The 20,117-nt window shown below is 56.5% G+C and overlaps 7 protein-coding genes across 7 annotated transcripts in view; 3 read left to right on the forward strand and 4 right to left on the reverse strand.

The window, feature by feature from the left end:
• The window catches only part of PTSG_01239 (uncharacterized protein), a gene marked incomplete at its 3' end in the record, with an annotated part of 7,488 nt that extends 4,139 nt beyond the window's left edge, over window positions 1-3,349 (reverse strand). The window contains exon 1 of the mRNA XM_004997155.1: window positions 1-3,349. This exon is cut by the window's left edge and continues 1,110 nt beyond it. Within this exon, the coding sequence (XP_004997212.1) occupies window positions 1-3,313 (3,313 nt within the window). The 5' untranslated portion in view covers window positions 3,314-3,349.
• A 477-nt stretch (window positions 3,350-3,826) lies between these two features.
• PTSG_01240 (uncharacterized protein) lies at window positions 3,827-5,964 on the reverse strand (the record flags this gene model as incomplete). Its single annotated transcript, XM_004997156.1, has 7 exons — window positions 3,827-4,031; window positions 4,283-4,362; window positions 4,566-4,668; window positions 4,951-5,076; window positions 5,273-5,379; window positions 5,532-5,572; window positions 5,886-5,964. 7 exons carry the CDS (start codon window positions 5,962-5,964, stop codon window positions 3,827-3,829), a joined length of 741 nt encoding a protein of 246 aa, XP_004997213.1.
• A 296-nt stretch (window positions 5,965-6,260) lies between these two features.
• On the forward strand, window positions 6,261-8,065 carry PTSG_01241 (uncharacterized protein). The gene is made up of 2 exons (XM_004997157.1): window positions 6,261-6,688; window positions 7,006-8,065. Exons 1-2 carry the CDS (start codon window positions 6,466-6,468, stop codon window positions 8,028-8,030), a joined length of 1,248 nt encoding a protein of 415 aa, XP_004997214.1. The 5' UTR covers window positions 6,261-6,465; the 3' UTR covers window positions 8,031-8,065.
• Window positions 8,066-8,456: 391 nt separating this feature from the next.
• On the forward strand, window positions 8,457-9,141 carry PTSG_01242 (uncharacterized protein; the record flags this gene model as incomplete). The annotated part of the gene is made up of 2 exons (XM_004997158.1): window positions 8,457-8,690; window positions 9,034-9,141. 2 exons carry the CDS (start codon window positions 8,457-8,459, stop codon window positions 9,139-9,141), a joined length of 342 nt encoding a protein of 113 aa, XP_004997215.1.
• A 385-nt stretch (window positions 9,142-9,526) lies between these two features.
• On the reverse strand, window positions 9,527-15,686 carry PTSG_11699 (uncharacterized protein). Its single transcript, XM_004997159.1, has 16 exons — window positions 15,474-15,686; window positions 14,937-15,057; window positions 14,694-14,818; window positions 13,782-14,511; window positions 13,524-13,587; window positions 13,185-13,282; window positions 12,940-12,982; window positions 12,679-12,767; window positions 12,490-12,576; window positions 11,886-12,267; window positions 11,611-11,694; window positions 11,268-11,456; window positions 10,927-11,003; window positions 10,458-10,596; window positions 10,093-10,262; window positions 9,527-9,817 (listed from the first exon to the last, which is right to left on the reverse strand). Exons 1-16 carry the CDS (start codon window positions 15,589-15,591, stop codon window positions 9,667-9,669), a joined length of 2,667 nt encoding a protein of 888 aa, XP_004997216.1. The 5' UTR covers window positions 15,592-15,686; the 3' UTR covers window positions 9,527-9,666.
• PTSG_01246 (uncharacterized protein) lies at window positions 15,633-17,786 on the forward strand. The gene is made up of 2 exons (XM_004997160.1): window positions 15,633-16,105; window positions 16,528-17,786. Exons 1-2 carry the CDS (start codon window positions 15,688-15,690, stop codon window positions 17,547-17,549), a joined length of 1,440 nt encoding a protein of 479 aa, XP_004997217.1. The 5' UTR covers window positions 15,633-15,687; the 3' UTR covers window positions 17,550-17,786.
• Window positions 17,744-20,117, reverse strand: part of PTSG_01247 (uncharacterized protein) — a 4,258-nt gene continuing 1,884 nt past the window's right edge. Inside the window, exons 5-10 of the mRNA XM_004997161.1 lie at window positions 19,930-20,031; window positions 19,593-19,664; window positions 19,282-19,320; window positions 18,956-19,051; window positions 18,649-18,725; window positions 17,744-18,465 (exon numbers count right to left, since the gene is read on the reverse strand). Coding sequence (XP_004997218.1) covers window positions 17,997-18,465; window positions 18,649-18,725; window positions 18,956-19,051; window positions 19,282-19,320; window positions 19,593-19,664; window positions 19,930-20,031 — 855 coding nt within the window. The 3' untranslated portion in view covers window positions 17,744-17,996. The remainder of the gene's footprint in view (window positions 18,466-18,648; window positions 18,726-18,955; window positions 19,052-19,281; window positions 19,321-19,592; window positions 19,665-19,929; window positions 20,032-20,117) is intronic.

Below are 20,117 nucleotides of genomic sequence, written 5' to 3' on the forward strand. Positions count from 1 at the left end.
TGCCCCGCTTCTTCACCGCAGGTGTCGACACGCCGGCCGTCTCTTCGCCCTCTTCATCGTTGCCCACAACACCAGCACCCCCACTGCCTTGCATCAGCAGCGTGGGCTGCTCGGCGCGCCCGCTCCCCTTGGTTGCAGTCGCCATCGCCACGTACCGCTGCGTCATCATCCACGTTGACGCCCGGCTTCGTCCCCGCGCTTTCGTCGTCATCGTTGTTGTTGCTGGCGCTGCTGGCGTTGCCTTCTTGGCTGAAGCGGTGGCAACTCTGCTCTTCTTTTTCTTCTTCTCCTCCGACATCGTCTTCTTGTTTTGATGTTTCTTACCCCGCTGCTGCTGCTGCTGCTGCTGCTGCTGCTGCTGCTGCTGCTGCTGCTGCTGCTGCTTGGCGGACAGCGCCGCTGTTTTCGCGCGCTTTGACGGGAGCGCCGACGATTCGGCCCCACCGGAGGACTCGGCTATTGGAGATGGCTCGATCCCGTAGTTTGCGGCATCATCATCGTTAAAGAAGTCACCATCAAACCCCAGTGCATCATCGTCACCGTCACTGTCATCATCAACGCTGCCATTGACAGCAAGCTGCAAGGGTGGTGCTGCCTGTGCAGCGTGCTTCTCCCTGCTCTTCGCCTTCGCCTTCGCCTTCGTCATCATCATCATCATCTTCTTCTTCTTGTGCTCCTTCTGTGTGGCTATCGCTGCGGTGGTGCTGGCGGCTGAGCTGGTGGCACCATCCGCGTCCCCACCGGTGACCTGCTGCGCCTCCAACTGCAGCTGCTGCGCCAGACGCTTCGCGCGCCGGCTGCCTCTGATCATACCGGCATCCTCCTCTTCTTCCTCTTCGTCATCGTCCAGCGACCAGTCGCTACTCGAGCTCACGTCCAAATCTGAGTCATCATCAGCAGCATCGCCATCATCATCATCGTCGTCGTCGACAACGAAGTCATCAACATCACCTCCGTAGCGCGCCCTCGCCCTTCTTGCTTGCGCTGCGCTCTGTTGCTGTTGATGGTGTTGGCGCCGCAACAGCTGATTGCGGATGCGCGGGCTTTGGCGCACGGGCCCATCGCTCACTGTCACTGCAGCGGCTGTCAAGGCGTCCCGTGTTCGCTGCTGTTTCGGTTGGGTCTTGCGTGGCCCGGGGCGTGTTTGTTTCCCCCTTGCCTGCCTTGCCACACGTTTCTTCCTGCTGCTGCTGCTGTTGCTGTTGCTGTTGCTGTTGCTGTTGCTGTTGCTGCTGCTGCTGGTTGTTGTGGTGGCACCGGAGGCCTGCCCACGCTTCCTTCCCCTTGTTGATGACGATGGCTTACGTGGCGTCTTGGCGCGTGGTGTCTTCGTCTGCGGTGTCTTGTGTGGTGTCTTCTTCCGTCGCCTGGGTTGTCCTGGGAGTGGTGGAAGCTTCAAAGGCGTCAGCGGCTCGTATGTCCCATCCTCCTTCTGCGCCTTCTCGCACGCCTTGATCAGGCCAGCAATGGGCGCAGGATCGCACACGGGGCAGCGCCACCACACGCCCTGCTGCGCGCGTGCTGCATACGAGGGCCCCACGTGCCGGTGCAGGCACAGCGAGCAGAACATGTATGGGCAGAACTCTGGGCTGTATGGGTCGGTGTTCTTGCTGCTGCCGCACGGTAGCAGGCCCACGCGCGTGTTGCACCAGGCGCACACGGTGTAGCGCCAGCCAGTCCTCTTCAGCCGCTTGCGCTGCTTTGAGCGGATGCGCGTGTTGCACTCGTCGCACAGCAGCACACGCAAGGTTGGGTGGCACCGCGCCGGCTTGGACGGCTTGCCGCAGAGCGTGCACGTGCGATGCAGGGGCTCTGTGGACAGCAGCAGTTGTCCAGGGGTGCGAGATGGGGGCGTATGGGCAGGATATGCGCCGGTGTCTGGGTGGCCGCTGCTGCTGCGTGACGCTGCTGGCGACGCTCTGCTTGCTGTAGACTGAGGCGTGAACAGCACTGACAACAGCTGTGCGGAGATGGATGGCGAGCTCAGTCGTGATGCTGCGGGTGGTGTGCTGCAGCCACCGGTTGCGGTTTGTGACGATTGTGTTGCTGCTGCTGTCGACGCTGGTGCTGGTGCTGGTGCTGAGGAAGAGGCGGAGGAGGCTTGGGAGGATGTTGGCTGGCTCGGGTTAGCGTCGCTGGGTGTGCCGCCAAGGTCCTGGCTTGAGGGTTGAGAGCTGGGTTGGTTGTTGTCGTCGCCACGAGCGCTGACGGAATCATTCGGGCTGGACTGCTTAGCGTCTTTGTGTTCTGTCGGGCCTGCTGTCTCCGTGCCTTCATCGACAGCCGTTGCTGCTGTTGTCCTCCTGTTTCCGCTCCCTGTCCCCTCCACCACATCCTCCTCTTCCTCGTCGTCCTCGTCGTCCTCCTCGTCGTCATCACCATCTTCTTCATCAGTGTCGTCTTTGCTGTCGTCCTCATCCCCACCACCATCGCCATCCCCACCACCACCAGCGCCGGTGTGCTGGCCTGCTTCTTGCTTGCGTGCATCGCCGTCGTGGTGGTCGTCGCCATGGCTGCCACTGTCGCCAGCTGTGCCTGTGTCTTTGGGGTTCCTGGCGCTATCGCCAGTGTTTGCTGCACCCCCATTGCTTGCGGCGCTCTCGCTCACACTTGATTGCAGGGCAGCCGATACAGCGTCGCTGGGCGCTTGCTGCGTGGACATCGCGCTGGTGATGCTCTTGCGGCCAAAGTGGGACGCCCAAATGGATGTCGGTGTTGGGATTGCAGGAGGCGCGCGGTGGCTCGTGGCTCGGTTCCCGCCCTTTGCGCGGCTGAAGGAGGAGCCAAACGGTGTTGCAGAGGACACGAAGAGAAAGGTGTCTCCGGCAAAGGTGATGTAGTCGTAATCGTAGTCGTCAGGTGTCGAGGTGCTTGATGACGGTCGCCTTTCACGTGTGGAAGAGGCGCGAGTCCCGTTGGAAGCAGCTGAGCTTCGTTGTGGCGCGGCGCTGCTACTGCTGGTACGGGAAGCAATTCGACACAGCTCCCACACTCCACCAGCGCTCGCCTTGTCCTCGTAGGCGTTCTGCTGGCACTGGTGCTGCTTCTGCTGCCGTGAGCCTGTGGCAGCAGTGTCGACAGCACTGGTGGAGGTGGTGGGGGAGTCCTCACCTGACAATACAGCGCTGTGTTGCTGCTGGTGTCCTGGCGCGGTGACGTGTGGTGTTGTTGAAAAGTGGTCTTCAGTGTACACAGCGGCTGTCGCGTTGCTGCTGTTGCTGCTGTTGCTGTTGTTGGGGGTGTGCTTGCTGGTAGCTTGAGTGCTATTCACAGGTGTATCTGGGCCCGTCTCCGTCAGCTCTGAAGAAAGCATCTGCACGGCTGACCGCCAGCCAGCACCACCACTGTCTGCTGTTGTGCGGTGCGGGCTTTTGTCTCTCTCTTGTGTCTTGTTGTGCGTTGTTTTGTGTGCAGTGTCGTGTTTTGCACTGCTTTTTTGTTTGGTGTGTGTTTGTGTTTGGTGTGAGTGGTGTGGTGTGATTGCGTGCGTGTGTTGTGAGTGGTTTGGTGTGTGTGCGTGTGCGTGCGTGTGCGTGCGTGTGTGTGAGTGTGTGTGTTTCTTTTCCTTCTCAACTTTTCATCTCTTCTCTCCTCGTCCTTTTCGTAGCTTGTTTGTCTTGCCATGGCTTTCATTCGTGTCACACAAGCAACAAGCAACAACGAGCAACACATGGAAATGATGTCTACACCACTGTCGGTCTCAGTGTGCACACACGGTCTTAGACACGCACACGCACGCACAGACACAGCCATCGACACAAACACAGACAGACACAGACACAGACACACAAAGACACACGCAAACAACAGACAAACAAACAGACCATCACGCCTGCTCGGTGGCTGCATCTTCTTCTGCCTGGCCCGGGACAACGCCGGCCTGTAGTTGCGCCTCGAGCTTCTGAATCTCCTCGAGCGAGCCCGCCTGCGCAATCGCAGCCTGGATCTTCTTCGCAGCAGCAGCCTTCGCCTTGGCCGCCGCCTCCTTGCGCTGCTTCTCCTGCTCGGCCAGCACAGCCTCGGCCTCGTGCCTGCAGGCAGTGACGAGAGGAGGAAGAGCAATTGGACGTGGATGGGGATTGGGAAGTGAGGGAAGCGGAAAATAGTGGATGCGGGTGGTGGTGGAAGCGGGTGAGCACACGCGTGCAATTGTAAGATGGCATGCAACTCGCAACGGTACTGGGGAATTGGCGACAACGACATGTACGACAAAAGACAAGCACTCAAGTTGTACACAACAAAACACACACGCGCACGCTGCAGCAAAGAGGTAACAGCGCACCTTGCTGCATGTGAGAGAATGTCCTTGAGCATGGCCTGTCCGTCCTCAGAACCAAAGAGGCGCTGCGCTTGTGTGCGCTCCTGTACACACCAGCACCACCAGCGTCGTGAGCAAGCAGCACAATTTGTGGGCTGTGTTGTGTTGTGTTGTGTTGTGTTGTGTTTGTGTTTGTGTTATTCTGTGTTGTTGTGTTGTGTTGTGTTGTGTTGTGTTGTGTTGTGTTGTGTTGTGTTGTGTTGTGTTGTGTTGTGTTGTGTTGTGTTGTGTTGTGAGTGTCGCGGACCTCTTCTCTGACGCGGGCAAAGTCGAGCACTTTGAGGTTTGGCATGTGGTAGATGACAAACAGGCGGTAGTTGTCCTGTGCTGCAACAGGATTCCGCAGCAGTCTGCAGTGGAGGGGAGAGGATGGTGGGTGGTGGGTGGATGAGACAGACGAGCGGCACAGACAGCGTAAGGTGAGAAGCAACCGCAGCTTCAGACGTTCGAAGGAGTGGGTGCAATGAACACGGTACGACCTGCACCACAAACACACTCAAAGAACCAAACACACTCACAACCAAACACACACGCACACGCACATACGAGCACACGCACATACACGAGCACACACACGCACATACACACACGAGCACACACACATACATACACATGCACACATATGAACGCACGTGAGGTGGTTGATTTTCTTGCAGGAGAAGAAGGGCTCGAGGTCACCGAGCTCGGCAATGCTGTTGTTTGTGAGGACGACCGCTTCAAGGTTGGGAAGCATCTCCGACAGCTTCGGCGCCACCCGCCTGGTGCCATTGCATGTAAGCAGCGTAAGGGCGAGCACACGGCGTGGTCACTGCTTTGCATGCTTGACATGTACCCCTGCGCGCACACACACTCACATGCACACACACACACACACACACAACATTCACGCATACACGCACACATTCACACGCGCAACCGGACACACACACACACACATGTTCATTCGCCACTCACAAGATTCTGTTGTTGTTGAGGAGGAGTGTGTTGAGGCGCTTGAGGTGTGGGAAGCCGTCGAGGGATCGGATATCGTTGTCGGAAAAGTCGATTGTGTCAAATTGATCCTGTTGAGTGAGGTGCACGTCATGGATGCATAAGGATGAGCACAGACGTATCACGGTTGCAGTGTGAGGTGTGGTTGGTCGCGCTTGGTTGTGTGCGGGTGTGTGTGCGGGTGTGTAAGTGAGCATACGGTTGTGTGCGAACACAAACGTACCAGTGTGGCACCCAGATTCTCGATGACCTGGATCTTGTTGCCTGTCGAAGAGAAGCACGCAAAGCAGCATCAAACACACAAGCTTGAGCGCGCTGCATGCAACCACAACACACAGGCATGACATGGAGACTGCAGGAACCAGAACAGTGCAACGCACAAAGCAGAGGGTACGGAGAAGACAGCACGGAGGAGAGGGCAGGGAGAAGGGAGAAGAGAGGGGGTGTCATTCACCCACACCCACACCCACGTTCACGCACTCACACGTGCACGTACCCAAACACACACACACACACACACACACACACACGTGCACACAACGCACACGTGTACACATCGACAAGCAAGCAAGCGCACCTCGCAAGTCCAGTTCCCGCTGCTTGAGCGGGTTTGTGAACTGCGGTGACATGAGGATCAGGTCTGCATTCAGCTTCATGGTTGGTGGTTGTGTCTGGGTATGTGTTAATGTGTGCGTGTGTGTGTGTGTGTGTGAATGAATGTGATAATGTGTGCGTGTGTGTGTGTGTGTGCTGTGGCGTTTGAAGGGTCGTCCGCGTTTCAAAGGACAAGGAACGAGAGGTGGTTGATCGATCACACTGCTGGGGCCAGCAAAGCTGTTGTCACACTGCACGCTGCTGGGGTTGGTGCTGGGGTGGTGGTGGTTCCACTGGCTGGCTGTGTGTTCGTTCGTGCGAGGTGTGCGATGCGGATATGCGTTCATTTTCGCTGCCCCTCAAATTGTTTCATTTCCCTCATTTCTCCACATCGATGACTCATCAGCACAACTGACACAACAAGCAAGAAGGCAGACGAGGCAGCCAGCCAACAACCACAAAGACACATCGTCCGCGACCTTGTGCCTGCCCACCTTGTGCCTCTCTGCTGCGTTACTTCGCAGCCACCACCGCTAAACAACCTGCCTCCCCTCCCCCTTGCAATGGCGACAACACGGGGTAGCGCGACTGCCACGCCGACGCCAACGACGACGACGACGACGGCGGCGGCGAGTAGTGGGAACAGCAGCAGCGACACAGCCATCAAGCTGCCAACGCCAACACCAGCCATTTCCTCGTCATCATCATCATCACAGCACACCACCACAAAGGCGTCGGCGTCCTCAACAACAGCGCCGCCTCCTCCGCCACCCACCTCACACACATGTACGTGGGTGGCTGTGCTTGCTTCGTGCTGGTAGTCGTTTGCGCTGTGGCTGTTGTGCATGGTGTAGTCTGTTGCTGCGAATCCGTGCCACAATGTGTGCCAACAGCTCGTTGCACATCCACTCACCTGTGCTCGCACCCGCACGCACGCGCAATTGCTATCACACGCACACACACACGCACACACGCACACAATGAATTACATGCACAAATTATCTTCACGCACACACACACACACACCTCTCGCACATCCTCACACAATATAACACATACACACACATCCACACATTCACACACACACATCCACACAATCACAGTCACGCTGCCGATGCATGTGCTGAGGTCACCCCAGTTTCAAAGCATGATGGGCCGGAAGCCGTCAATCAACTCACCGAGCGCAGCTGTGTGGAAGTCCGAGGGGATGGCAGTGTCCATTGTCTCGCCCGAGCTCAGCTTCGTCAACATGGGATTCACGCCGCCTGGCATGGGCCTTGGAACCCCATCGTCAGCATTTCTTCCCGCCGCCACACCGTCCGATAACGCAAGCACAGCCCGCAGCAGCAGCGACCGCAACAGCACTAACCAAGCATCATCGTCATCGTCAGCAACAGCAACAGCAACAGCAACAGCAACAGCAACAGTGGCGCCGCGCGATGGTGCCAGCAACAGCAACAGCAACGGTGCATCCGTACAGCAGATGGAGGCCAACCCTTTCTCGCTCTCGTTTGCCAACGTCAATCGGTCCAGAAGCATTGACAGCAATGGCAGCGGCGCTGTCGTTGCCCCTGCGACTGCGGTGACTGAGGCCAACCCGTTCTCGTCCATGTTTGCGCGGGAGAATGCCAAGCGCAAGGCGCCTGCGGCGAGGTCTGCGGCCGGCGCAGCCACGACAGTGACGGCACGCCGATCAGGCAGACCGACAACCAGGAGCATGACTGGGACGCGTGGCAGCAAGCGCGCCAAGACAACGGCAAACGCGGGGCGATCAAAGCAAGGCAAGGGCTCTTCTACAGCAGCGACAAAGGCGCGAAAAAGCACGCGAGCAGCGGGCGGGGCCGCGCAAGTCACGGCCGGGCCAACGCCGCCGCCCAACGAGACGCCTGCGGAGAAGAAGAAGCGCTTGCGGCGGGAGAAGAACAGGATTGCAGCGGCCGCGTGCCGGCAGCGCAAGGTGCAGAAGGAGGCGCACCTGTCCAAGCTGCTTGATGGGCTGAAAAGCGAGCACGCCGAGCTTGCTGCAAGCGCCGCTGCGTTGGAATCTCAACTGCTAACACTCAAGGAGACTGCCATCGAACATCTCCAGGCATCTTGCACCGGCATTGACCTGTCATCCGCAACATGATGTGTGTATTTTGTGTGTGTGTGTGTGTGTGTGTGTGTGTGTGTGTGTGTGTGTGTGTGTGTGTGTTGTGCTTGCTTGCTGGCTTGCCTGCTTGCTCTGCTTGTGCATTCCCCTCCTTTCGCTCCTTTCGCTCGTCTCCTGCCTCTCCCTGCCTACGTTTATTGGGAGATGTACATAAATTTCCGTACTCGCAACAAGCTGGCTTATTCCCACCACGCTGCGCAAGGCAACAAGAAGCGAGCGTCAGCACTAACCACACACAGTGCATCAAGCAAGCAAGCGAGCGAGCGAGCCTCACTTGTCGTCCTTCCTTCCGTGCACCGAGCGCAAGCAAACACCGCCAGCGAGAGACAGCAACCTTTCATTGGCGGGCCTTTTTGGTTTTTTGACCTCGTTTGTTGACTCGGGAAAACAAGAGAGCAAGACATGGCGCTGTCACAGGCGGTACTCGTGGTGATTGTTGTGGGGGCTGCGCTGTTTGCGCTGCTGTTGGCACACCTCATCATGTCTCGACGCCGGGATGACAAGCGACGAGGCGGGGCACCGGATCACGGCGATGACGAAGACGTTGAGCAACAACGGAAGCGTGCACACTCATCTGCAAACAAGAACGACAAGCCTCCGCGTCGCAACAGCCGCAGAGCATCCAGGCTCGCTGTGGTGCGTTTCCAACCTGGAAGACACGTCTTTGTGTGTGTGTGTGTGTGTGTGTGTGTGTCTGTGTGTCTGTGTCTGTGTGTGTGTGTGTGTCTGTGTGTCTGTGTGTCTGTGTGTGTGTGTCTGTGTGAGAGCGTGCGTGTGTGTGTGTGTTGGGGATGGGAGAGGTGTCTGTGTCTGTTTCTGCACAGTTGTCTGTGTCTGTGTCTGTGTATGTGTGCGTGTGTGCGCGCGTGTGTATCTGTGACCCCCATGTGCACCTGTGACCTCTCATGTGTGTTTACTTTCTGGTATTCTCACGAATTGGCAACTCATGTGTTCCCTCTGCATCGCTCATTCTCACCAGGCACCGTCCGATACAGCAACCACGAGCAACCCCGTGTTTGAGCGACAACAAACAGCGGGGTCTGGCGTGCGCGTGACAGGGTTTGCCCGCCAAGACTCTTCATTGTAGGCGCACTCGCCTCCCCGTCTGTTCTTTGGGAAGCGCTGTCGGCACTGAAGCCCGCAGTGCAAACTCTCCCTCTCTTTCATCTGCGTTGCCCTTCTGTCTCAAACACTTGTTGCAACGCATGTACATACCCCCTGCTATCGATTTTCCCCTTTTCTTTTAGTTGCACTGTCAATGCGTTGATGTGTGTGTGTGAACGTGTGTGTGTGTGTGTGTGTGTGTGTGTGTGTGTGTGTGTGCGTGTGTGTGTGTGTGTGTGTGTGTGTGTGTGTGTGTGATTCATGCGTCCATACTTCAGTTGCCCCCCCCCCACACGCATGTTTGCTGACGCGAACACGAATGCATACGCGTACACGTGCATGTGGTGCACACGCCTTTTCTTCCTCTTTCTGCTTGTTGCCTGCCCATTGTATACACGCTACCAATACACAGTTACATATTTGACGCTTGGTGTTCTGATCGCACGTCAGCCAGCTAACTAGCCTACAACTCAGTCACCGCAACACTGCACTGCGTGTGTTGTTGCGCTTATACCTCTTCACATCGTGTTGCCACCTCGCTGTCGCGTGCATGCAAGCACGTTATCGCCACCGCTGCTGGTGTCCAGTGCAGCCCGTCGTGCGCAACTGTCGCTGTCCTGCCCGCGCCGACCCGCTCAAACCTGGGCGTGACCGGATACCTGCGTGCGTGCGTGCGTGTGTGTGTGTGTGTGCGTGCGCGTGTGTGCGTGTGTGTGTGTGTGTGTGTGTGTGTGTGTGTGTGTGTGTGTGTGTGTGTGTGTGTGTGTGTGTGTGTGTGTGTGTGTGTGTGTGTGTGTGTGTGTGTGTGTGTGAAAACGGTACAAAGGCGTCAGGGAGTACGTGGCTGATGGTGTGTTAATGTTTGGGGCGTGTCAGACGCAAGACAGACTGTCGTGTGTGTGCAGCCACAAGCTTGCAAACGCGACACACACACCTCTGCGAAAAGTGGGTGAGGATGAGGTGCTTGCACTGCGCATCCGTGGCAACAGCGACAGCCTCGTCGGCGGTTGCGTGGTTCTTGCGCAAGGCGTGGTCGTGCAGTGCGCTCTCAAACGTCGCCTCATGCACCAGCACATCAACGCCCGTTGCAGCCGCTGTAAACGCCTGAACACGCATGCGTAACCATTCGAGTGCAATGTCAGTCACCGCGTCAAGCAATCAGCAAATGCTCATGGACAGCGCGGTGCTGTACACAAACTTGCAGTGCACATCATGCCACGACATATCAACCACTAAGCGGCGCACTACGCCACGCCACCACGCAACGCAGCACCACCACGCAACGCAACAGCACAGCACCTTGCTTGGACGGCAATCGCCAGAGTATGCGAGCGAGGACCCATCACGCCAGCGAATGACAGCAGCGCGCGCATCTGCACAGTGTTGCACGCGGACAGATGCAAACGAAGACAACTCCAACGCATGCACGGCGTTGAACCTTTGCAGTGGGACAACACATGGTGTTTGTTTGTTTGTTTGTTTGTTTGTTTGTTTGTTTGTTTGTTTGTTTGTTTGTTTGTTTGTTTGTTTGTTTGTTTGTTTGTTTGTTTGTTTGTTTGTTTGTTTGTTTGTTTGTTTGTTTGTTTGTTTGTTTGTTTGTTTGTTTGTTTGTGTGTATTGGGGTACAATTGAGTGTGAGACGGCGTGTTGCTGCGTGTGAGGGATTCAAATGGTGTTTGTTTGCGTGCTTGCTTGCGTACCAACCTGTGCGAGCGGCCAGCTGTGCGCTGTGTGCACTGCGCCCACCACAAGACCACGGCCTACTCACGTGAAGAAGCGACTGCTCAAGTCTTCAAACGAGACGATTTCGCACGCGCGACGCAGCAGCGGGCGGCTCACGAGGGTCTGTACGACGACAACGGAAAAATGGAACAAAATGCAGTGACCTGCATGAAGAGCGAAGTCCCGACACACGCAGACACAACAAAGGCTCAGACACACACACACACACAAGCACACAAGCACACACACACACCCAAACACATGCACACGCACGCACCCATACACACCCATACACATGCACACGCACGCATAAGCACAAGCACACACAAACACACACAAGCACACCCATACGCATGCACACGCACGCACATTCGCACACACGCACACCTCGTGGAGCCAGGCGTTGATCTGGTGCGGAACGACGATGAGAAGCGGGTCGAGAACGGCGGACAGGGCAGCGCGGACCTCAGCAATGCGAAGCACGCCGAGGGCGTGGTCTGCATGCTTGTGGCTGATCCACACCATGCGTACACAGCACACCCGGCTCGCCGCGCCCGTGTGGCCGTACAGGTGAACCTGACAAGCAGCGGAGAAGGCATGCGCAGTGGTGTTGTGGGTGGTTGGAGAACAATGATGGCGCAAGCCTCGCACAGCGCTGTTGCGACAGTTGTTAAAGGGCGCACAGAGAATTGCATCTCAGAGCAGTGCTGCTTGCTTGCAGGCAACACACCATGCTATTGAAGACGCCTGCGCCCGCGTCAAGGAGCATGTGTCCCTTCTTGGTCTCAACAACAATGCCGCTGCTGCCCCGGTACTGCGAGAGCAGCATCAAACCCACCACAGAACGTTGTTGGCCAAACACATGCACACATACATTCAAACACGTCGTGAGTGCACTCACACAATGCTTCCAAACACTCGTATCCACACACCAATCAACGGCAGTGAGACAAATCCCCCGCCTCCAAAAGATCGGATTGGGCTCGTCAACACGTGACAACCAACCTTGGACGGCTCTGCTGATCCCGTGCCCAGGAACACAATCGTGTGTGCATCGCCACCGCCATCACCAGCCTTGCCAGTCGAATCTTCACGTCTGCTGCTGCTGGCGGCGTCCATACCGGGCTTCCGCTTGCCTGTACCGTTCTCACCCCTGCCGTTGCCACTGCTATTCGGTGTATCATCTCCATCAGCGTCATCATTGCTGGTGTGCGGGCGCTTTCGTGGCGGAGAATCATCATCATCACCACCATCACCATCACCATCACCATCACCATCATCACCGTCATCATCCACATCCTCATCATCTCCCTCAATAGTGCCAGTGTTCTTTCCGCTGCCACTGCTCCGGCCCTTGCCACTTGGCCGCTGCAAACGGGCACACGCGCTGCGAATGGAAACAAAACAGCAGCATGTCAGGTTCGCACATAACCATCACCAAGCCGCTGCTGCAGCCACATACACACACATGCACACACGCACACACATGCACACACGCACATGCACACACGCACATGCACACACGCACACGCACACGCACACACGCACATGCACACACATGTACATATCCGTGCACACCAGCAGACATGGCAGCCAGTGACCCGCTCACCACACGGCATCGGGGACCGATGTGGCACTCAACTTGGAGAGGACAGATTCGACGGACATGGATTTGAACAGCGGCAGGGGCGCAGAGCTGTTGCATGCAGTTTCGAGGCGGTATAAGGGGCACATGGCGGGCTTCAAGGCGGAGGCACACGACAACACAACATGGGCACACACACCTGCACACACACACCTGCAAGTGAGTGGAAGTGGAGAGCGTGTGCATTCGCAAATTGGATACAATTCAGGTTCGTCTTGATGGACTCGCTCGCGTTTCGTCGCCTGCAGCGCATGGTGAAATTGAGAGATGAGGTGGTGGATTGTACAAGTGAGGTGGGGACAGTTGCATGTGTGCACACATGCACACGCACGCGCAATCACGCACGCGCACATAAACATACACAAACACATGCACACGCACGCGCGCATCATGCTGTTGTGGTTGACGACTCACAATGGTTTGGAGAAGCAGCGCTGAGCTTGGATGCAATTCACATCTGTGCAAGGGCATAAAAGATGCATGTGAGCGAGCGCACCTTCACACAAATCACACACACACACACTCACTCACTCACACACTCACTCACACACTCACTCACTCTCACTCACTCACTCACTCACTCTCACTCACTCACACACTCACTCACTCACTCACTCACTCACTCACTCACACACTACACACGCACAGAGCGTGCGTACATGTGCTGGGAGTGAAGCGGCTGGTGCAAATTGATGTGACGACAGCCGAATTTGGAGAGTGCAGTGGTGATCTGCGCGTACGCCGGTGTTGCTTGAAGCTGCAGGGTTGATTGGCAGCAAGCATGCCATGGGTACAGGGAGAAGAGGAGGATGCGACGAAAAGCCGCCCAAAGCAGTGAAAGCATGTGAGTAATGGCATGAATTGCGCGGCTGTTTCAGAACGTGTGCCGTCTATCATTTACACTCTCACACACGCTCACGCTGGTACCCATAAGCACACACACTCGCACAGGCGCATGCTCATGTGTCCATACATACACACACTCATGTAGAAACGACCTGTGGAGGCGAAAAGTGGAACACGAGAACGTGTGCGGTGGCTGAGCGGCCCTCAAGTCCAAACCTGGTTGAAACACACAGTACATGTACAGTTAGCAACACGCACATCACAAGCACGCGCATATTACACGCACATCACACGCATATCACACGCATATCACACGCACGCACACACGCATATCACACGCATATCACACGCACACACGCATATCACACGCACACACGCATATCACACGCACACACGCATATCACACGCACAGGCTAGGAATGCGGCGCGGTTGGCAGTGCTGTAGGACGTGTGTGCACGGAATGTTGAGAGCGATGATGCGAGGCTGCCCTGTTGACGCAGTCATAACCGTGTAGCCGACCACGGGCCGCGGCCACAACGCCTCACACGAGACACAACACGCTGGTGGTGGCTGCTGGAACTGAGGCAACGGCTGCAGGTGGTTTGTGGTTGGCTTCTTGAACACGGTGCGAGGGTACACGTCCCAATCGCGCACATACAGCGACAACGATGGAGCCACCTCTGGTGCGGGTTTCACGTCGTTGCTCACACGTGATGTCGGTGTTGAAGCGGTTGCTCTGCTTGAAGTCGCTGCACTTGCTGTTCGTGCTGATAACGATGATGACGGGGAGGACGAGGGCGCAGCTGAGGGCGCAGCTGGCTGATTTGGTTTTGGTGGCACCTCTTTCTTGGCCGGCTTCTCGCTATGACTGTCATCTTCGTCTGCTTCTTCTTCGCTGGAAGACGAGGTCTCCTCAGATGACGTGTCGCCGTCATCATCACCAACATCGTCGCTGTCACTGCTTCCTTTATCTTCATCGCTGCTGCTCTCGTCATCATCATCGTCGTCGTCATCATCATCATCATCATCATCACTACTGCCACTACTGCTTGTGTCGGTGTCGTTGTCTTCTTCACGCACTGCGGGCAGGCACACGGCACGCACGGCAATGTGCTCGTCCGCAAAGCACATGCGTGTGTCTGTTGCATGTTGCAGGGCACGCACATACGTTTGCATGAACAAATGCTAGCCTCAATATGTGCCATCAGGACCGTATGCGCGCACCTACTGACGCACGAGCACACACTGAAATGCACACACACACACACATATGTGTACACGTACATGCGCACATACACGCACGCGCAACAGGCGTGCATACCTGGGATGTCTGATACAAAGACTGTTGGATGTGACCAAAGCATCACATGGCGCAGTGCCAGCAGGCTTTGAATGGTGGACGGTGGGCCAACAATCTGCACGCGGTCTGCGCCGTCAGCAGCCGTCCTGCACACGCACATGTTCGTTGACATGGCCTGTGAGAGAGGAACAAGCAGAGCTCGCTTGTAGGTCTCTCGTCCCTTGTCGCCCATTTTCGCACACACGCACGCACGCACAGACGCACCTGAGGATGGCGCTGGGGACGTCGCCGAGGCAGTTGCTGGTGGTGCCCATGGCAAAGACGCCCGAGATGAACCCGCGCATGGGTCGCAACACGCGATGCTCCAATGCCACGCGCGCCAAGCCTGGACGCATACAACAAGCAGAGACGAGTGGGGTGAGTGAAGGTGACGAGAGATCAACGTTGCAGATGCTGCTTGTTGTTGTTGATGATGATGATGATGATGATGATGATGATGATGATGATGATTATGATGATGCTGGTACTACTGTTGTTGCGGGCTGCCACTGCTGCTGGGTGTCGCTGTGCTGGATCTTCATTTGTGGAGCAATGGGATCAAAGCAAAGCAGCAATGGAACCAATGGAACCAATGGAACCAAAGCAAGCAAACAAGCCAACACACAACACACACACACAACACACACACAACACACACACACACACACACACACACACACACACACACACACACACACACACACACACACACACACACACACACACACACACACACACACACACACACACACACACACACACCTTCAGGGGCGTTGAGGAGATAAATGGGCCGTGTGAGGCCGCGGGTGCCTGTGGAGATGACCACAGCCGGATCAACCTCCGTCCCATACCCACCAACCACCTCCACGTGCAACCCCATGCGTTCGTCTTCGTCGTTGTTGTTCGTTGTTGTTGTTGTCCACTTTTTGTGCGTCTCTCGTTTCACTGACTGACTCACCACAAACAAACAAGCAAGATGAGGACGATGTGTGCACGCTCGCTGGTGTCGGCGGTGCTGGTGGTGCTGGTGGTGCTGGTGGTGGCGCTGGGTGCAAAGGGGAGCACGGATGTGGCCGATGTGGCGGCGGAGACGCAGAAGGCGTTGAATCTGGCGGTCAACGACCGCATCGTGCTGCAGCGATGGAAGAAGGCTGTGGACGTGGCCGTGCTGGGCGAACCGCTGCTGTTCCGCAAGCCAACCAACGTGCTCACCAGCTTCCGGCTGCTGGCATCCAACACCATCGTGCAAGCCGGGACGGCCAGTGGCAGCTGCTCCATCACCCTGGCCAATGGCAGGACATTCACCAACGTGTCGTCGGTTCAAGTCACCGTCAACCCCTTCTCCAAGACCCACCTCAGCGTCTTCAACGCCGACTACATTGCCACTCGGACAGGTGTGCGTGTGTATGATTCTGTGTGTAATTGTGTGTGTGTGTGTGTTTGAGGTTGTCGCCGATGAGCTGTTCAGAGGAGCTACTGGACGTAGCGCTGTTGTTATTGTTGCTGCTGCTGCCGCTTTTCTGGTTGCGGTGGTGCTGGATGGCACATTGTGGAACTGGATTGGGGCAGCAGTTTCACGCTCCACTTCGGGCTGTCCGCACAATTCCCAACTTGATCTTGAAGACGCATGAAAGCATGGACATGTGTTCGTACACTCACTCACACTTACAATTCACACTTACACTCACTCACACTTACATTCACACACACTCGCATACACACACATGCTCACTCGTTGCTGCTCCGTCCCCCTGACCCCGCCTTCTCCACCTTGCCCCCCCCCCTCCACCCACCTCTGCACGTCTTCTCGACACAGAACTATCCCTGGGCCGGCTGTTCCTGATGTTTGCGGGCGCGTTCTTGGTCGTCAACGCAGCCAGACTGTCTCGCCGCCTCACCGTCTACTATACGCTGACGTCCATGGCCATCTTCTTCACGGCCCTCATCTTCGTGTTCCTGTTCCTTCGCAAGACCTTCGGCAACCGCCTGGCATATGTGTTTGGCGCTTTGGGCAGCGTTGTCACCTTCATTGCGCTGCGCCTCGGCTTGTCCGTCGACTCCGTCCTGTGGGGCGCCGTGTGGGAGACTGTCTTCAACACCATCACGCTGCAGGAGGGCTACGAGACCGCGTTCATGGTTGCCGTGTGTGCGGCGCTGCTGTCGGTCGTGGTTGCTGCGTATCTTGGCCCGCCGTCGGAGAGCGCCATGAACGGGCTGCGTGTGTTCCTCATGGGCACTGGTGCAATTGCCTTTGCCCTCGGCACGAGTGACTACAGCCTGGGCATCCTCCTCGCCATCATTGGCAGCATCGTCGCCATCTTGGTGGAGAACGGAGCAGGCAATCCCCACGATGCAGCCGCCAACGCGGCCCACGCTGCCGCGTACCCGCTGCACATGGCCGCACACTCCCCGATGCCGTCTGCACCGACGTCGCCGCTGCCTGGCGCACCGCCACACCACGTCAATGGAAACGGAAACGGAAACGGTCACCACGCGCCTCGCCTCTACCACCGCTTTGCAGGCCACCACGACTCGCAATACGCAACACCCGTGCACCAGCAACACCAACACCAACAACACCAGCAACACCAGGAGTACGCCCGGGATGCATCGGCGTCGTTCCTGTCGCCGTCGAACCAGCGGTATCACGAGCTCAAGTGCGAGCATCTCCGCCGCGACATTGCAGATTCGCCGAGCCGTGTGCTGCGGCGGCTGGAGCGTCGCCTGCCAGCCAACATGCGCGAAGCATTTGCGTCCTTCTACGCCGACAATAGGGTGCTCACGCCACAGGCGTATGAGGTTGTGGCGGCCACCTACGAGGACGTGGCTGAGGACTGAAGCCAACGCGGACACTGTTGTTGATATGATGATGAAGAAGAAGACATGACAAAGGGGGTGTGTTTGTTTGTTTGTTTGTTTGTTTGTTTGTTTGTTTGTTTGTTTGTTTGTTTGTTTGTTTGTTGCTTGTTCATCTACTTGATGCTGCTTGTGCACTCTACTTGTGTGTATTGCTCGGATTACCTTTGTGGATGTTGGCATTGGTTTCTTTGTTTACTTGCTGCAGTAAAAGGAAGCAACCTATGCTCGCACACCTCCGAAGCAGACACAAAATCCCACCTCTCAACGGTCACCTCGCTCTCGCCAACCTGACCTCAAGAGCCTTCCAACAACCACACACACACACACATACACAACCACAATCACACACAACTACAACAACAACCACACAACCACACACCCACACAACCACACACAACCACACACACACACGCCTGGTGCCCTGTGCTACTTCCGTGAGTGACGGAATCCGCCGCCCATGGTGACCACTCGGCCGCCATCGCCACTGCTCGCCTGCTTGCTGCGCTTGTTCTTCTTGTTGCTGTTCTTGCGCTTCGCAGGCGCTCTCGCATCCCCTCGCTTGCTGCCGCGCTGTTGCCTCTCGTCTGTTCCCTTGCCACCCTCCCTCTTCTTCTTCTTCTTGTCCTTCTTCTTCCTGCTGCTCTTGTTGGCAGAGTCCTCCCCTGCCTCGCCATCGCGCTTGCCTTTTCCCTTCTTGCCTCTCCCAATCAGCTTCTTTGCGCCCTCAAACACGCGTCGCGCGTATCGTGTCACGCCGCCTTCCTCGCGCCCGTCGCCACCACGCTTGCTGCGCTTCATCGTGTGTCCATCACCACTGCCCGCTTTACGCTTGCCCGACGACGACGACGACGATGATGCTGACGATGATGATGACGGAAGCGACGTAAAGTACGCACTGGGAGCCAACGACGACAACCGTGTTTTTTTGGGGGTGGGTGAGGAAGAGGAACACGTGAGCATCGCGCTGAACGGTGAGGAAGAACAAGTAAATGCAGCTTGCAAAACACACACACACACACACACACAACACACACACTTGTCAAACAACAGCAACGATTGCGTGCGCGTGTGTTTGTACCTTGAGCCTGCAAAGTCGTATGAGGTGGGGACGACGACGCTCACGCGGACAGAATCGCGGCGCGGGACTGGACAGCTCTGGTTGTGAGGTGTACATGGGCCAATGTGTGTGCGTGTGTGTTGGGGAGGGGGAGGGGTGTCAGGTGAGTGAGTGCCGGTGTGTAGCTGTGTGCAACTACACGTGGAACGATGAGTGTCACTCTGTGTAAACTATGCTTGATCATGTGTGAGTCAAGGACGGCGTATAAGCAGGCTAAACGGTGTGCGAAACATAAGGCTGCGCTGCTTCACAGTGACAAGGGACGTACGTGGACGAGATGGCCTGCCTCGCCGCAGTGGCAGCAGAAGCGCACGGAGCGGTGGCCGATGGCCGGGCGAAGCCGCTTCTCAAGATCGCGCTCAGACTGCACACCCAGTGATGGTGGTGGTGGTGGTGGTGGTGGTGGTGGTGGTGGTAGGAAGTGGTGGTGGTGGGTGGGTGGTGTTGAGAATGATGGTGAGTGAGCGAAGCGCTACGTTGTGTGTTGAGACAAGTGGGGAACAGAACAACAACGGGTGAGGTTGTTGTTCAGCTGTGACTTGAGTTGTTGAAAGTTGACCGTGTCGTCGGTGCCGTTGCTGCTGCTTGCTGTACCTGGATTGCGGCGTATTGGCGCCACGTGTCCGAGCATTTCTGATGTTGCAGTCACGCGCAAGCAGTGTGAGTGGTCGGAATGCATGTCTCGCAGCAACAAGCGCCGATGCCCACAGACACACACACACATACGTACATACGTACACACACACGTACACACGCACAAAATATGCACACACGCACACACACACATACACACACATACGTACACACACATACGTACACACACATACGTACACACGTACACAGGCACAAAATATGCAAACGCACGCACACAGGCACGCAAACATGCAAACACGTGGTTCCCGCACCCATTCAAGGTGGCCGCTTTGTGAACAGCGCTTGCAGCGCGTGTGGTGTCGGCTGGTTGGTAGGTCACAGCTCTGCGTTGTGACAACAAGCCAAAACGACAAATTCATATACATGACAGCACAGAGAGAGAGGGAGAGATTTGCATCCACACGCACAACAACAGAGATGTACAATGTCAGTGTGTAAGCGTTGGCACGAGCACATGTCCCGGTATTGGTGAACAACGGCTCGAGAGAGCATTTAGGAAGAGGGTGCGTTGCGATGAAGCGTCGCCCCTGTGTCGAGTCGAGGTGAGCGACGCAAGACAGACACAAACAGCCATTACGCCACAAGCACCTTTGTGCGGTGGCCTGGAAATCCGCAGTTGAAGCAGCACTCGTGCATGCATCGGGATCGGGTGTGGCCCTTCAGTCCGCACAGTCGACAATACGGCGCCCGCTGTGTGTGTGTGTGTGTGTGTGTGTGTGTGTGTGTGTGTGTGTGTGTGTGTGTGTGTGTGTGTGTGTGTGTGTGTGTAGAGAAGA

Source organism: Salpingoeca rosetta (assembly GCF_000188695.1).
Source record: "Salpingoeca rosetta unplaced genomic scaffold supercont1.4, whole genome shotgun sequence".
NCBI classification, from domain to species: domain Eukaryota; class Choanoflagellata; order Craspedida; family Salpingoecidae; genus Salpingoeca; species Salpingoeca rosetta.

What these genes read in the sequence shown, in the direction of transcription:
- PTSG_01241 (XM_004997157.1), top strand. Translation starts at nt 6,466, where the DNA reads ATGGCGACAACACGGGGTAGCGCGACTGCCACGCCGACGCCAACGACG. An exon ending in GCCACCCACCTCACACACAT is followed by an intron (nt 6,689 to 7,005) that starts GTACGTGGGTGG and finishes ACACAATCACAG; the next exon opens with TCACGCTGCCGATGCATGTG.
- PTSG_11699 (XM_004997159.1), bottom strand. Translation starts at nt 15,591, where the DNA reads ATGGGGTTGCACGTGGAGGTGGTTGGTGGGTATGGGACGGAGGTTGAT. An exon ending in TCCACTTTTCGCCTCCACAG is followed by an intron (nt 13,283 to 13,523) that starts GTCGTTTCTACA and finishes TCAACCCTGCAG; the next exon opens with CTTCAAGCAACACCGGCGTA. An exon ending in GATCAGCAGAGCCGTCCAAG is followed by an intron (nt 11,695 to 11,885) that starts GTTGGTTGTCAC and finishes CTGCTCTCGCAG; the next exon opens with TACCGGGGCAGCAGCGGCAT.
- PTSG_01246 (XM_004997160.1), top strand. Translation starts at nt 15,688, where the DNA reads ATGAGGACGATGTGTGCACGCTCGCTGGTGTCGGCGGTGCTGGTGGTG. An exon ending in CTACATTGCCACTCGGACAG is followed by an intron (nt 16,106 to 16,527) that starts GTGTGCGTGTGT and finishes TTCTCGACACAG; the next exon opens with AACTATCCCTGGGCCGGCTG.